We start from the raw sequence: 15,266 nt of genomic DNA on the forward strand, positions 1-15,266 counted from the left end.
CAGATTCCTTGGGATTCAGTCCCTTTGCCTTAAGAGACTAAAGCATCCCAAAAGCACCATCAAACTGATTGGAGCCACCTCTAAGGCAGCATTAAACATTCAGAGCACAAACATTCAGAGGTATCATTTTTCTTGCTTAACATTTTTATTTTAGTTCGGGTATTTGAATTTTTCATAGATACCAATCTTGTATCTCCATACCTGAGAGCAGTGCCCATATCTTATTTTGAATTTTGATCATGGATTAGCACCTGGTACAGAGATGCCCATCACAAATATTTTACTATCTTTTTTTCCAATTTCCCACTGACCAGTGCTTCCCAGAATATAAGTTCACAGATTTACAGGGAATCTGACCCAACAATATTTCAAAAGGAAGATTTTTCTAGTTCTTTTGATTATACAAAAGTAGAACTGTGGCTACATTTCCTCTCAGATCCAGAAACCTCCAAATGAACAGTACTTACTAAAATGAAATATTCATTTCATTATATTGCATTTTTATAGATTGTGTCCTTCTATGGCAATATACATCAGTGTTCCATTCACGGGAGTAGCATCAAGTTTTCTTTTTATAAAGATATCTAGATGGAAATAACTCAAAGGGAAAAACCTGAAGTAATGCAGAGTTGAACCTAAATGAGGCTTATAATAAAAGGATGTAAAAGGGAATTCAGCAACGTAAGACCAGGACAGTGAGCTAAGGCAGTTTCCTCATTCTTGAAGGGCAGGTGGCTATGCTTCCTGGTTCAGGAAATCAGCTTCCCAGCCAGAGCCAGCACCATGGAAATGAGGTTTTGCTCCATCTAGAGAGGATCATAATCTACATGTGCACTATTGAAGCAGAAATCAAAAATGAAAGCCAGGGCACATTCTTGGAACTTGCGAAAAAAAAAAAAAAGGGGGGGGTGTGGGTGTGGGTAGGCATGCCACCAGTGACTAGTTAATAGGCAGAAGTATCATCAAAATTTAATTACCTAACCTTTATTGTTCCAATAGCAGACTCTACCTGGAAAAAACCTCACAGCTGCTTGGGGGAATGTACAACTTCTGTAGCCTTCAAATCAAGGCAGAATCCTGTGTTTCTGAAGGAAGTGGTTGGGTCTCACCAACAAGGTAGGTTTTCTGCCTATTCCATTAACACACCCTAAGCAATGCCTTACACCACCAAAGAGAGCAATGCTTCACATACAACACACCCCGAAGAGGGAGAGGCTCATTCTGCGGAAATGCCATCTTTGGACTCTTTATCCATTCCTTCTACAGCAGCTTCTGTGGTGGATGAAGCAAGAGTGGCAACTGCTTCTGTGTTTTCTACCTCTGTAACTGGAGTTTCTGCTTCACCTCTGAGCTGTGCAGCCTCTGTCTCAGCCTCATCCTTCTCTTCTGTGGATGCCCGACAAAACATGTCTGCTTCTTGTGGCTCTTCTGGAGAGAGATCACTCCTGGCCTCTGCTGTGCCTGTGGGACTTTCCCCTTCAGCCTTGACTTTGCTCTGTTCTGGAGAGAGTGATGCCTTCCCCTCTACTGCTCTCACTGCAGCCGTGATCACCTCAGCTAAAACTTCTGCAGCTACTTCCTCAGCGGTCTCTTCCTTTTCCTCTTCACCCGCTAAGGTCTCATCTTCAATTTCTGGATCAGCGCTTTCATTGGTGAAAGGGTCTTCACCCTAGCCAAAGAACATGAACTGATGGTGAGTGAACTCTAAAATGCATGTAAATGATATAGAAAGATATACAGACTACAGAACAGCCAGTTATGATCAGCAAAGTTCGAATTTCCTTAAACTATACCAGATGAGTTCATCTTACCAATTCATACAGCCTATAGCCTGAAAACAGACATCTCAGAAAAGTTCTGTCCAGACTACCTTGAACTTTTTACTCGATGACGGAGAGAGTTCAAAACAATCAAGAAATTACTGGGGGGAGGGGATGCTGTAGAGGAGGGGCCAATTTCCTTGGAAACATGCAGTGCAAGGTACTGAAAGTTTACTCTCCATTTCAAAAGTCTTTCCCAGATATAGCACAAACCTTGAGATATTTTTCCAGCATTTTCACGATATGTCTGTTGTTCAAAACACTCTTAGCCACATGCAAGCTTGCTTTCTTGAACTGTTCAGCAGCCAACTGGAAAGAGAAGCGAACGTGAGGTTTACAGACAGCAACCTCATGCTACGTGCTTGTTTTGCCCGTGGCCGACCCGGTTCAATTCCCAGTATCCCACCCGGTGCCCCAAGCACTGCCAAGAGTGATTCCTAAAAGCACAGTCAAGAGTATCTCCTGAACAATGCTGGGTAAGGCCCAAAACCAAAGACAGCAACCTTAGAAGCAAAGAGAACCGCCAACCAGGCCTCGTAGAAGATTAAGCGAATCCCCAAATGCAGACTCTGGGGGAAAGAAGCACTGTAGGTAGCGGGACCAAACAGTGTGTCCTAACAGTGCTGTGAAAATGAGGACGAGGTAATAAGCCTGCCGAACACCAGAAGCAGTGTGGACCCAGAAGGAAAAGGTGTGTTTTCCCTGCTTGAGTCACGCTTACCCTACATGTTCAATAACAGTATGAACAGTAACGCTAAGCCTGCCATTTGTAGCACAAGTCCCATTTGTCTTGCTATTTCTTCTCAACAGCTGAATAAGCCAGGAACAGAGAAACTGAACTGGGCTTCCCACACGCATTGCTTTCCTTATTGCTGATGGCTACTTTCTGCCTATTAAAGGCAAACCCGAGAGACTGAGATGCTACAACCTGCAAAGCTGAAAATGGTAAAGCTCTAAACCCGAGGGTCCCCCAAGTCATTCTGCTTGGATGGAACCTGAATCAGCTCAGAGAAAACCTAGTCTTCCATAAACTAGGGAATCTACCTGTATATTTTGGGGTTTTTTTTCCTTTTGGCTTGGCTTTTTGGGTCACACCCAGCGATGCTTGGGAGTTAGTCCAGGCTCTGCACTCCTGGCAGTGCTGGCATGGGATGGGATTCCATGGGACGCCAGGGATCGAGCCCTAGTTGGCTGCATACAAGGCAAACGCCCTGTCTGTATATTTTGGAGGGAATAGTTTCAAACCAGGAAAATTTCTCCTATTGTATTTCATTGATTTCAAGCTACCAGATTGTCTCACTTTTAAGCAGAAACGGGGATTGGTTTTGTCACAGACTCAGTGGGGTGTGTGGAGACTCACCCGGCGGTTGTGGTTGTGGTCCGCAGAGTGCAGGTGGCGCTGAAGGAGCTGAGGCTGTGCGGGGATCAGCATGTCACAGGCCAGGCAGTGAGCGGCCTCGATCTTCTTGAAGAAGTGCTCCTGGCCAATCCCTGTGGACAACACATGGAGTTTTCCCTACTCCCAGGCCATCAGTATCGGGGGATCCTGCATGTCAGCTCCCCACCCCACGCGTATGGGACCGCAGGCCGTTCTCTGCAGCTGTGTGCTGACTACCCGTCAAGGCCTTGGTACTGTGCTAAAGCAGCATGGCCTAGAAGCACAGCTCACCTTTGAAAGGATCTGATTTTGGTTTTACGCTTTCCTTTTCCATCAATTCCTGACGCCGCTTCTCAATCTTTTTATTTCTGTTTACAATGTATTCCTAGAAGAATTGGAAAGGATTTCATGTGTAGACATGTCTCAACTGCACCAGCGGCAGCTCATCAAGCTTAACTGGCAGACCCTTACCAGGCACCTGCTTGGTCAGAGCAACCAACCCCACAGGGACAGCTAGTGACAACTATGACCCCTGAGCTCTTGGCTGTCCCTGTGCTTCAACTCTACACTAACACTCAGAGAAACAGCAACTCTGATCAAGTTTAGACTTATTTCCCATGAGGGATAGGCTGTTGTGGAACCATCTGGAAGCCTGGGGACAAGGACCAACTACCCTTTACCTGGAGGAACTCTACTGTCTTGTCAGGCAGTTTGGTACTTATAAACCGCAGTGTCTCTTTGTGGAATTTGCTTTGCAGATGATCCTGGATTTCTTCATCTTCAAAGCTACGGAACTTGCACACAGAACAGGCAAACTGAATTCTGGAGGGGGGGGGGGGGGAAAGTTGTGTTATAAGAACATCCAACTCAGGGCTGGAGAGAGAGTACAGTGGGTAAGGCTGTTCAAGGAAAGATTCGTGCAAGGTGGGGCTGGATCAATAGCACAGCAGGTAGGGCATTTGCCTTGCACGCAGCTGACCTGGGTTCAATTCCCAGCATTCCATATGGTCCCCTGAGCACCACCAGGAGTAATTCCTGAGTGCAGAGCCAGGTGTGATCCAAAAAGAAAAAATAAAAATCATACAAAGTGCATAACCTGGGTTCGGTCCCCAGCACCACATATGGTCCTGAGCCTCTTCAGGGATATTCCCCTGAGCCAGAGCCAGAACCAGAAATAAAACCTGAGTGTGTCCCACTTCTCCAATCCCCAATACAAGCCAAAAAAAAAAAAAAAAGTCCAGTTCACCTCTAATCCGTATTGAAGCAGACACGCAAGGGCCAATTCTGAGTCAAACCTTCTGGGGGCCTAAGAGAGAACTCAATGTACTGGAGAACACACTTTGGTGAGGAGACAGGTTCAGTCCTTGGCACCATATAGTTCCCCAACAACTGCCATGGGCAACCCTGCCTCCCCACAACTACCTGAGCCAGGAGTAGCCCTCCAGAGCACTACTGGGTATGGTCTAAACATAAAACACAACCAAAAAAAAAATACTTCTGATTTCTTATGCAGCCCCAGCGTAGCAGTAACCCAAGCTTCCAAGAACAGGAATACAATCAAGCAGAGATCAACAGCATGGCTGACTACCACACTAGTCTTTTCACTAAGAAAGCTGTTTCAGAAAGCAGTATCAAGGACTTCCTCTTTTTTTTGATGGGGGAGGAAGGAGTGCAGTGTGGAGTGGGGGCACACGGGAGCAGGGCTGGGGGTCATACCTGGCAATGCTCTGGAATTACTCCTGGCAGTGCTCAGGGGACCATATGGGATTCCAGGGATGAAACCCAGGTGGGCTGAATGCAAGGCAAATGTCCTACCCACTGTATCTCATTTTCTGACCCTAAGAAAAAACTTGTTGAGACCCCAGGCAACTGCTTTAGATGCACAATATTGAATGTCATAGCTTTTTAAATCTATTTCAAAGCAATCCTGCACCCTGCTTATATTTTCTTTTTCTTTCTTTTTGATTTTTAGGCCACACCCAATGGTGCTCAGGGGTTGCTCCTGGCTCTGCTCTCAGGTGTTGGCAAGGCGGGCTGGGAGTGGGGACTATGGGAAGCTGGGACTCAAAGCTGCATTGGCCATGTGCAAGGCAAACGCCCTACCTGTTAGATTATTGCTCTGGTCCCCCACCTTCTACTTTCATAAGCGAATTCCTCAAAGTCTGGCACAAAGAAAAATTCTAACAAGATCAGTTATCTCCTAAAACTTAACCTAAAGCCAAGTCAAATTCAATTCTAATATGAAAAGAAGAGCTTTAGGAACCAGAAGACATTTTAATGAGCTGAGCACTCTCTGCATGCCGGAAGTCCTGGGCTCTAGTCCCAGCATCACACGATTCCATCATGCACTGCTGGATGTGGCCCCCAAAAAAGAAAATTTGAGGTTTATCATGTGCTTTCAAAGTCCCACTCTATTCAATCTGGCTATACAGTGCTGCTTCCCGAGGCTCTCCCCAGGAAACACAGGCCCTACCAATGCCTATCCTCCAGTTCTGGTTTTATGTTTTTGTTTTTGGTTCACACCCAGCTGATAACTAAGCACCACTCCTGGCAGGGCTCAGGAGACATTACACGGTGCCAGGGATCAAATACGGAACAGTCACATGCAAGGCAAGCACCACACCAAGTGACCAAATGTACTACTTCTCCAGCTCTGCCTTCTATCCCGAGACAATCTCAAAACACTGGAAAAAGTGTCTAAACACAATTTTTACTGCCAAAAAGAAGAGGACATTTTCTTAGACCCTTACTGCAGGGTTTTCTGGAGAAATCTACCAAAGAAACATCGGATTCTGGGCCTGGACAGCTCAACAGGCTGAGACACATGGTTCATGTACACAAGAACAAGGTTCAGTTCCTACTATGAGGTACAACCATCAAGCACCAAGCCAAGAGCAGCCAGCCCCTGGGCAATGCCCCAGTTCCACTATTCCTGCTATTTCCCATATCAGGCCTCCTCAACAAATGCAAAATCTAAAGGTTATTTTTAATTTTTGTTTGTTTAGTTTTGCTTTTTGGGTCACACTCAGCCATGCTCAGATGTTACTCCTGGCTCTGCAGTCAGGAATTACTACTGGTGGTGCTTGGGGGACCATATGGGATGCCAGGGATAGAACCCAGGTTGGCTGCGTGCAAGGCAAACGCCAAATGCAATACCTGCTGTACTATCACTCTGGCCACTAAAGATTTTGTTTTGGTTTTTGGTTTTTTTTTTTTTTGATATTTGGGCCACACCCCAGCGGTGCTCTGGTGTATTCCTGGCTTTGCACTAGGAATTACTCTTGGTGGTGCTCGAGGGACAAAATGGAATGCCGGGGATTGAACCTGGGTCAGCCACATGCAAGGCAGTACCTTGGACCTGCTGTACAATTGCCCTGGCCTGTAAAAATTATTTTCTGATCTTCTAAATTCTATTTTGTTTTGGCCACATCCAGAGGTACTCAGGGATCACTCCTGGCGGGCCCAGGGGCACGTGTAGTGCTAGGGATTGAACAAGAATTGGCCATGTGCAAGGCAAAATGCCGTAACTCTTGTACTATTTCCCTTTTCCCCTCATACCATCTCAGTTTACACACACACACACACACACACACACACACACACACACACACACATCTCCTAGAGAGTAGAGATCTGTCAGCTTTTGAAAACAAGTGTTTCGATTAATTTTTCTTGTACTGAGATACTTCTACTTTACAGTTCCCAGTTCACCAGCTTCTAATGTCCCTTGCTAAGCATTTCTCTCCATAGAAAACCACTCTCGGGGGTGGAGCGATAGCACAGCAGGTAGGGCGTTTGCCTTGCATACGACCGACCCGGGTTCGATCCCCAGCATCACATATGGTCCTCCAAGCACCGCCAGGAGTAATTCCTGAGTGCAGAGCCAGGAGTAACCCCTGAACATTGCTGGGTGTAACCCAAAAAGAAAAAAGAAAACCACTCTCCCGTTATCAAGAGATCAGCAGTGCAGGGAAAAGCCACACTGTGGCCAAGGCTGCCATAGTTTTCATTTCCGGTCAGAAACCATTTAACCACCGGATAAGGAGAGTCACACCAACAGCACCTGTTTTCTGTTTTAGAGACAGAATGTCAACATGAGACTCACACCAGTACACCCAATTCCAGAAGCGTCCACATTGGAACACAGTAGGAGGAGACAGGGGGATCACAGAGACCTGGGGGTCCTGATGGTACCCTGCTCAGCCTCCTCCCACCTGGCCTCCTCCTCACCTGTCAGCTGCTCGGTCTCGCATCCTGTCTCGCCTTCTTTGCTTTTCTCTTCTCCTCTTCAGCTCATCATCCTCATCTTCCTTCTCTCCTGTAATGGGAAAATCCATCAAGATTCTAAGGAGCCCAGTAGCAGATCCTCAATGGAGCCACTTTGGCCCCCACACCTTATGGGAGCCAAGGGCTGCTCAGAGGCTCCCTGCAGGATGTGGCCTCTAGGTCTTTACCCAGGTGAGTCCCTTTCCTCCACCCTGGCCTGCTAAGACTGGGCTGCGTTAGGGACACAGCCCGCCACCCCACTCTCTCAGACCTTTCCTACCCTGCCTCTGCAATCCAGTGCCCTATCACTGGGTCTCCCCCAATGTCACGTGAGAGAAATGATTCTCTCCAGGTGAGAGGTAATAGCTGGCAGCCCCCAGAATCCAAGCACACTGCTCTATCACCCTCCATCCCTCCCGCAGACGGGCTGTGACTACTGTCCTGTCTGCTTCCTCTAAACTAGGGCCTCAGCAGGTCTTGCATTCCTTGCTGACCCAAACTCTAGCTTTGACTAACAAAAAACGCCAATCAGGGCTTTCCCAGGGCTACATGGGAAAGAATCCAAGAGAAGGTGGGTGGAGACCAGTCGGTCCTCCGCCCCTCCCCACCCCCACCAGGCCAGTGCAGACGCTCCTCTGGGAGCCGTGTAGCCCGGGCCCCAGCACAGGTGAGCCCAGGTCCCTGTAGCTCAGGGCCGCGCCAGACACTGAAAACAGGTTGGAAAAAGCATCTGAACTGAGCCCCTACCCCTGATGCCAGTCACGAGACTGTCCCACGAAGATGGCGACCGGCGTGCGCTGCTCAGAAGCCTCTCAAAAGGGCGTGTGGGATTTTTGGCAAGGTCACTGCCTGAAACTATTACTGCTGTTTAATAGCACAGTCATCCCGGGTAGGAAGCAGGACCTGCGCGCAATAAACACGTCACCTTGGCTTGACCGTGCACCCACTCTGTCAGCCGCTAAGCACTGTGTGGCCCTGACACAAGAGTCCTAGGAACTGGGAGACAGGATGTCCTACAAGACTGCCCAAGCCTGAGAGCAAGAGGAACAGCTAAGGCAAAGTCTCCGCAACTCGCATGAGCAGAGCCACCGATGAACCCAGGGGAAACGGCAAAGAAACTAGCGGCTCTGCGGTGAGCTCTAAGCCCCCACGCATTGGGCTGCTTTTCTTCTCCTCCCAAGGGGCTTCACCTGGTTTGTTCCCCCCAGTTCTTTGGCCTCTAAGGTCTCCTGCTCAAACCAAGAAGACCTTCTGAGCAAGGACTGCTTGAGGATTTTGGGCCTGGGGGCACCCAACAGGACTTCCCACGCAAGGGCAGGTGTCTGCACCCTGCCATGTCATGGTGACATGCGTCAGCACCAAGCAAACTAGTGCAGCCATAGGCTGGTGACCGAGGAACCAAGGAAGGACAGGACACCAAGCAGGAAGCAGTATGGGGACTGCAGTGGCCAAAGGGGTGGAAAAAACATGGAGGGAGGGGGGGAGTGGCGGGGGCACTGTCTCATTTCTGAGATTTTCCTGTTCTCTATAACTGGTAAGTTGTTTTTGGACCCTCTGTGCAGCCCACCTCCCAGAGACCAAAATCCCATTCCCACACTCCGGTAACTAGCGCCAACCTTGGGATGACAACTGTGGCCAAGGCCCCTCCGTCCAGGCCCAGGGCTTGCTGTAGCCGATCTGGCTGGGCAAACACAGCAAAGCTTAAAGACGCTGAGCAATGCCTACCTCTCTGCTTTGCGGAGCCAAAGGGTTCCTCCTCCTGAAAAAGGGTATACAAGGTCAGATCTCTGAGGCAGAGTTGGCAGAATCTCTACCAGCCTACCTCCCTGCCAGGGTCCACCAGATTCCAGTTATTAAGTAGACATGAGCAAATGTGACACCCAACAAAGCAGAAGTTCTCCTTAGCCTGTCCCTTCTGTTCCATCCTCAAACCACCTGAGCACTAGGAGCTCTGGGCTTGCACAGTATCTCCATATGCTCCAACAGAGAGATCACGATTTCAAGGAGGTGGCAAAGCCTGCTCTCTGGGTGCTTATGCTTGGTCCTGGCCGAGAGGTGACTTTATGAACCTCCAGGGAGGAGGCAAGGATTGAATGACAAGGCCGCAGCTCGCTCCCACACCCACTGGATACACTGCCTACAGGAAGCACTGGGAACTGTTTTAGGAAGGGAAGGATCACTACAGGAAGGAAATCGTAAAACCTAGCCATCAAGTCCACTCAGAGGCAGCGAAGTATACCCTGGCGGCTGTTCCTGCTCTTCGAGGAAGAACGAATCCCACCCAAATGACAAAGGACCAGTAGAAGTAGACTTACACCCCGGAATTCTTCATCTCCTGAACGGAAGTCAGCTGCTCCATCATCTGCCAGACAGAAAGGAACGAAGTCAGCTCACCTTGGTGTTGGTCCATCCCATTTTCACTCTCCTACATGTTCTGTTCAAAAGGGACGCAGCACATCCACCACTGTATGAAGGAGGTGGGCAAAGCACACACGTGCATCTGACTCGTCTGGTCCTCGCTCAGCCTGCGGGGTTCCCAGGGCTCACCGTTTTCAGAGAAATCTCCATCACTGTCAGCTCGTGCCTGTTTGGTGTCCCGCTCTTCATACATCTGCAGCTGTTTCCGCTTCCTGCCCATGTTGTCCGGGCCGAAGCGTTCAAACCCCCTCCTCCTGGGCTACAGACACAAGCACATCCCGATGTACTGCTTACCCGGACCATTAAGATACCCCAGAGAAATGTAGAATAGAGAGGGCAGAAGAGAACAGAGGCAGAAAAAGGTCTTTACAAGATTCAATGTTAAGACAATACAGCTTAACGCCCCGATTTTATGCTAAGCAGAAGCGGCCAGACACTGGAAATCCTGTACTGTCTGGCTGCATCCATAAGGAAAATTCAAGACAAGCCCAGAATCAGGGCACTCTGGCTGCCACGGCAGGGGAGGACTGGCTCCTGGCGCCATTCCTCACCGGGATGACAGAAATGCTCTAATTCTGGACCTAAATGCTCCAAATGGTGGGGAAAGAGCCATCATTCCATAAGACTCGTACAAGTCAAATTCTACGTTTGTACAGAATCTCACAATGTAAATTCTCCCTCAATTAAGAGAGAAGCAAAAACAGGCTGGAGTTCAGCAAGGGCTTACCCGATCCCTCATCCACGCCTGAGAACGGCCACCTCCGTAGGGCACAGGGCTGTCAAAGCTGCCTGCCCCCTGCACACCCATCATGCTGAAGTCAGGGGCCACGGACTGCGCGAAGAGGGAAGGTGGCGGCCTGCTGGGAGAGGGGCCTCCTGGGCCGCGGGCCCCCACGTAGTTTAGCTCCGTCCAGGGGGCAGATAGAGGTTCTGAGGAAGCCGCCGAGGGCACAAAGGGATCACTGCGCATGAAGGTGCCGGTGTTGCTGCGGTCCTGGAAGCGGCTCTGGCCCTGCCCCCGGCCCCGTATGTAGCCATCGAAGGAGCCGCGCTCTCGCATGGAGTCCCGGCACTCGCCGTACTGACCACTGAAGCTACCATTACGGTCAGGCCCCAGGCTGAAGTCAAAGTCGTAGTTGTAGCCAGGGCGGTAAGGAGCGTGCTCAGGCAGACAGGGCCTGGACTCATACGACTCATAGGACTGGAAGCGAAAGGAGCTGCAAGAAAAGCAGAGGCATCCCAAGTTCCACAATCTCCCACAGTGCAACTTTCCTGCCTTCGGGCACCAAATTTGGCCCCCACCCCCACCCCTAATGCTCAGAGAGCAAAGCAGTCCAAGCACAGCCCGGAAAACTGCTGGACAGGAGCACAGATGGAACCCCTGGTCTCACCGATGAAGAACATCTATTAGGACGCAGGACCAAGGGGGCTACAACAGCTAAGCCCATCCCATGTGTCAAGTGACGCTCTGGAAACCAGGACATGGACCACCCTCGCCCTAGTCTGGTGAGCAACACCCCGAGAGAGACACCCATACTCACGCGTCACGGTCCTGCACGCCTGCCCCACCGCCGCTCCCGCCCCTGCTTCCTTCCTTAGACATCATGTCTAAGCGCTGGTTGATCTTGGCGATGAGGGAGTCAGAGTTGTCACTGCAGGACTCCGGGCCGTAAGAACTCATGTGCATGGGAGGGCCTCCGGCTGCAAGGCCGTCGGTGGCCTTGGTTTCCCAGGAAGTTGGGCCATAGCTGTAGCTTGCTCCCGTGGTAACACTGGTGTTTTGGGCACCATAGTAGTTATAGTTTTCGTAACCTGCCAGAGGGAGGATGAGCTAAGTCTGACTATTACAGCCCAAACCTGAGGCAGGGCCCATCACTCAGGGAGGAGAACCCAGCACACAGAGAAGAGATCGTGCCACCAAGGGCCACGGCCATGGCTCCACGTGTGCTGCTGCAAGTGTGGTTGTTAGGAGGTGTATTGGTTGTGGTGAGCTCTGGGCAATACTTTGTTACAGGGCTTCTAATTTTTTTTTTTTTTTTTTTGCTTTTTGGGTCACACACAGCATTACACAGGGGTTACTCCTGGCTCATGCACTCAGGAATTACTCCTGGCAGTGCTGGGGGACCATACGGGATGCTGGGAATCGAATCCGGGTCGGCCGCGTGCAAGGTAAATGCCTACCCACTGTACTATAACTCCAGCCCAGGGCTTCTACAATTCTTGAAATTCCATTAAGTGAAGACTAATAATGTACTTTTGGGGCCATCCAGATAGGACAGCAAAGAAGGCACTCACCTCGCCTTCCTGACCTGGCTCCAATCCCCAGCTTCACATATGGTTTCTGAGTACTGTGAGGAGTGATCCCTGAGCACCAAGCCAAGAGGAAGCCTAGGGTAATGCCCCTACCCCCCTACAAAAAATGGTCTTTGTGGGCCAGAGCGATAGCATAGCAGGTAGGGCATTTGCCTTGTATGCGATTGACCTGGGTTCGATCCCCGGCATCCCATATGGTCCCCCAAGCACTGCCAGGAGTAATTCCTGAGCAACCCTTGAGCATCGCTGGGTGTGACCCAAAAAGCAAAAAAAAAAAAAAAAAAAAAAAAAGGTCTTCGCTATAGTAACTGATTTCTAGAAGCATCAAGGGATGGGAGGGAGCCAGTTGCTGGGATATAACTTCAAGGTTTACCCACAACCTCAGAGACAGGAGCAGAGGCCAAGCTGAATCAATGTCCAGTGAGTTAATTCCAACCATGCTTATTTTGGAAGAGCTTCTATAAAGACCCCAAAGGATGGAATTCCAGGGGGCTAGGTGTGCAGGTTGATGGGGAGGTGTGGGGAGAGAGAGGCCAAGAGAGCAGGCAAGTCCCATGCACTTCCCCATGCTCTGACCTCTGTACCTCTTCTGTTGTCATTACAGACCTATAATCTTTTGCGATAAATCTGAGAACTGCCTGTTGGAAGTAGGAGGCACCCCTCTCCACACACTATAGACAATAAAAATACAGACTGGAACTGCATCTCAAAACCCTAGACACGCCCTAGTACTAGCTCCCAATCAAGTCTGAGGTAGTAAAGAGCACTAATGGTGGATAATGAGGCCGCTACTATCATGAAAAAAACATAACCAAGCCACCAGCCTCTAGCAGGAAGCTGGTGGGCAAAACTTGGGTGAAAAATGGAGTCCTTGAGCACCCACCACCACCTCCAATGGTTTACCTTGCCAGCTGGCCACACCAGTTCCATAGGCACCTAAAGAGACAAAATATACAGCTTTGTAGAATGATAGTCCCTGAGACACCGATCCCCTTCCTGGAAGTGTGAGGGCAGCTGTCACCTCCCTCCCATCTCCACAGGGATCAGGGAGTTTTCCTGGGCAGGTGCCACCTCCACCAGGCCCACTAGACCAGGTTGCCTGTTGAGCCTTTCTGGAGTGCCTGCTTCTTGCCAGGAGTTACTGTACAGAGGGCCACTGGCAGAAAATCATGTCTCAGCTCAGTTCTACTTGGCAACATGATGAACCCAGAAGCTAAAAGGTTCCTCTTGAAAACTCAGTGGGGGAAGAAAATTTCCTCCACCCACATCCAAGGATGCCAGGCCAAATCTCAAATTCGGGAAAAAGTGTCCTTAGGACCTAGAAGACAGCACAGAGGGAAGAGTCCCAACCCTGTTTGACCCAGGCACTGCATGGTCCTCGAAGCACCCCAGCAGTGCAGCTGGCTCAGCATAGCTTCTGGGGATCACCCCCAGGACAAAATCTGGCCCATAAGCTAAAGAAAAATGAAGTTTTTGAGCCAAAGAGTGAGAAGAAGGAGCTTGCCATAAGGTACCTGGGGCCCTGGCGCCTGGGTACAAAGCCAGAAGTCCTGAGCACTTTTGTGTAGCCCAAAGAAGAAACAAAAAGAATAAACTTTAGGGGTTGGACAGAGGGCGGGGGCAATTCCCTAGCCCTCCGCTGATCCAGACTGGATCATACCACCCACATAGTTCCTAAAGCCCCACCTTAAGTAACCTGAGTTACTTAAGTAACCACCAGGTGAGACCCATAAAACAAAAAGAATGGGATTTACGGTTCTTAAATGGATTGAAAAAAGGAGAAAAAAAAACCCAAAGAAAGTTTACAACAGTCGGACGTTAGTAGTCAGACCCAGTCATGCAGCGGGGTAGTTTGTGCATGATGACAGATAGGGTCTGCATGATGACAGAATTGGGTCGCCAGTGATTCCCCGTAATACATACAGCCGTGGGCACAAGTACTGCAAGTCTGCGACGGCAGGAGAACACGTGGCCGAGCACTACCAGCAGTAACAGCAAAGCGCTGAGCAGGAGCAGCCCAGAAACAAAGTTTGCAAATCACAAAAATCTACTCAACAAAAGCAAGCGACATCACTCCGAAAAGGGCTGAGAAGGGCACTAGGAGAGTTTTGGCTCGGCTCCTGCGCAGGCGACCATCCCACCTTGGCCAGGGAGCAGCCGCACCCTCCCGCCCGACTTACCCTGGGCGTTGGCAGCTCCAGCACTCCAGGCCCCGTAGCCTGCAACAGAAGTCCGGTGAAGTCGGGGGCCCGCACGGCGGAGCGCCGCCGGGGCACCTCAGGGCAGCGGGCATCATGCCCGGGCTCCCCGGCCGCCGCCCGCGCGCCCGCGCCAGACCAACGGCTCCTTCACTAGAGTCCGCAGGAGAACAGCCATGCGCCCCTTCCGGATGGAGGATCACCCCGAGTTTCCCACCCGCGCAGCAGGCCACGCACGCCGGGCCGGGAGGACGGGCCTCGGGCCATGGCCCAGGGCGCGCCCAGGTGAGGCCTGGCCAGGTTGCAGGAGGTGCGACCCCGTCCCCGGGGACCCCCCGCCGAGCCAGCGAGCCGGCCCCGCCCCCGCCAGGCCCCGCCCCCGCCGCCATCTTGGGAGCGCTGCGAGGGGCGCCTCAGTGGGGCTCACGGCTCAGGGAGCGGGGCTCCAGCGACCCGGCCCGTCCGCGGCGCCCCGAAGCCGGCCCGCCCGTCCGTCTCCCCAGGCCCACCGGCCAATCCGCAGGCGGCACCCTGGGAGCGACGGCGCCGTGAGCCAATAGGCGGCGCGCGCGGCCAGCCGCCTCTCCGCGGGCCGGGCTGCGGGGAAGCCCTCGGCCCCGGTCCGTCCCGCATCTCTCTGCGCCCCCGGCCGACCCAAGTCCACGGCCCGCAGCGATCACCGACCTCCGTAACCCTGCTCCATGTTTCGCCGCGGCCCGCCAGCAGCCTCGTCCCCAAGCAGCAGCAGGACGCATGCGCTGCGCACTGCTCACGCCGGCCCCTACTGGACGACGGACGTGACGCCACTGCACTCGCAGCCACAATTGGCCGGCTCGCAACGAGCCCGCCCCCGACCCCAGAGGGCCTTCCGAT

At 51.3% G+C, this 15,266-nt stretch overlaps 1 protein-coding gene across 1 annotated transcript; it reads right to left on the reverse strand.

Moving 5' to 3' along the window:
* Nucleotides 1-15,167, reverse strand: AKAP8 (A-kinase anchoring protein 8). The gene is made up of 14 exons (XM_056119534.1): nucleotides 15,078-15,167; nucleotides 14,376-14,414; nucleotides 13,099-13,131; nucleotides 11,424-11,694; nucleotides 10,610-11,099; nucleotides 10,012-10,141; nucleotides 9,780-9,826; nucleotides 9,190-9,223; nucleotides 7,429-7,516; nucleotides 3,879-4,020; nucleotides 3,490-3,583; nucleotides 3,181-3,311; nucleotides 2,034-2,129; nucleotides 1-1,669 (listed from the first exon to the last, which is right to left on the reverse strand). Exons 1-14 carry the CDS (start codon nucleotides 15,094-15,096, stop codon nucleotides 1,217-1,219), a joined length of 2,067 nt encoding a protein of 688 aa, XP_055975509.1. The 5' UTR covers nucleotides 15,097-15,167; the 3' UTR covers nucleotides 1-1,216.
* Between the last annotated feature and the right edge of the window lie 99 nt (nucleotides 15,168-15,266).

The sequence above is a fragment of the Sorex fumeus genome, unplaced genomic scaffold, assembly GCF_029834395.1.
Source record: "Sorex fumeus unplaced genomic scaffold, SorFum_2.1 ptg000041l, whole genome shotgun sequence".
Lineage (NCBI taxonomy): Eukaryota > Metazoa > Chordata > Mammalia > Eulipotyphla > Soricidae > Sorex > Sorex fumeus.

What these genes read in the sequence shown, in the direction of transcription:
- AKAP8 (XM_056119534.1), bottom strand. An exon ending in GGCGTGCAGGACCGTGACGC is followed by an intron (nt 11,100 to 11,423) that starts GTGAGTATGGGT and finishes CTTTTCTTGCAG; the next exon opens with CTCCTTTCGCTTCCAGTCCT. An exon ending in TGCTGGAAAAATATCTCAAG is followed by an intron (nt 1,670 to 2,033) that starts GTTTGTGCTATA and finishes TTCTTTGGCTAG; the next exon opens with GGTGAAGACCCTTTCACCAA.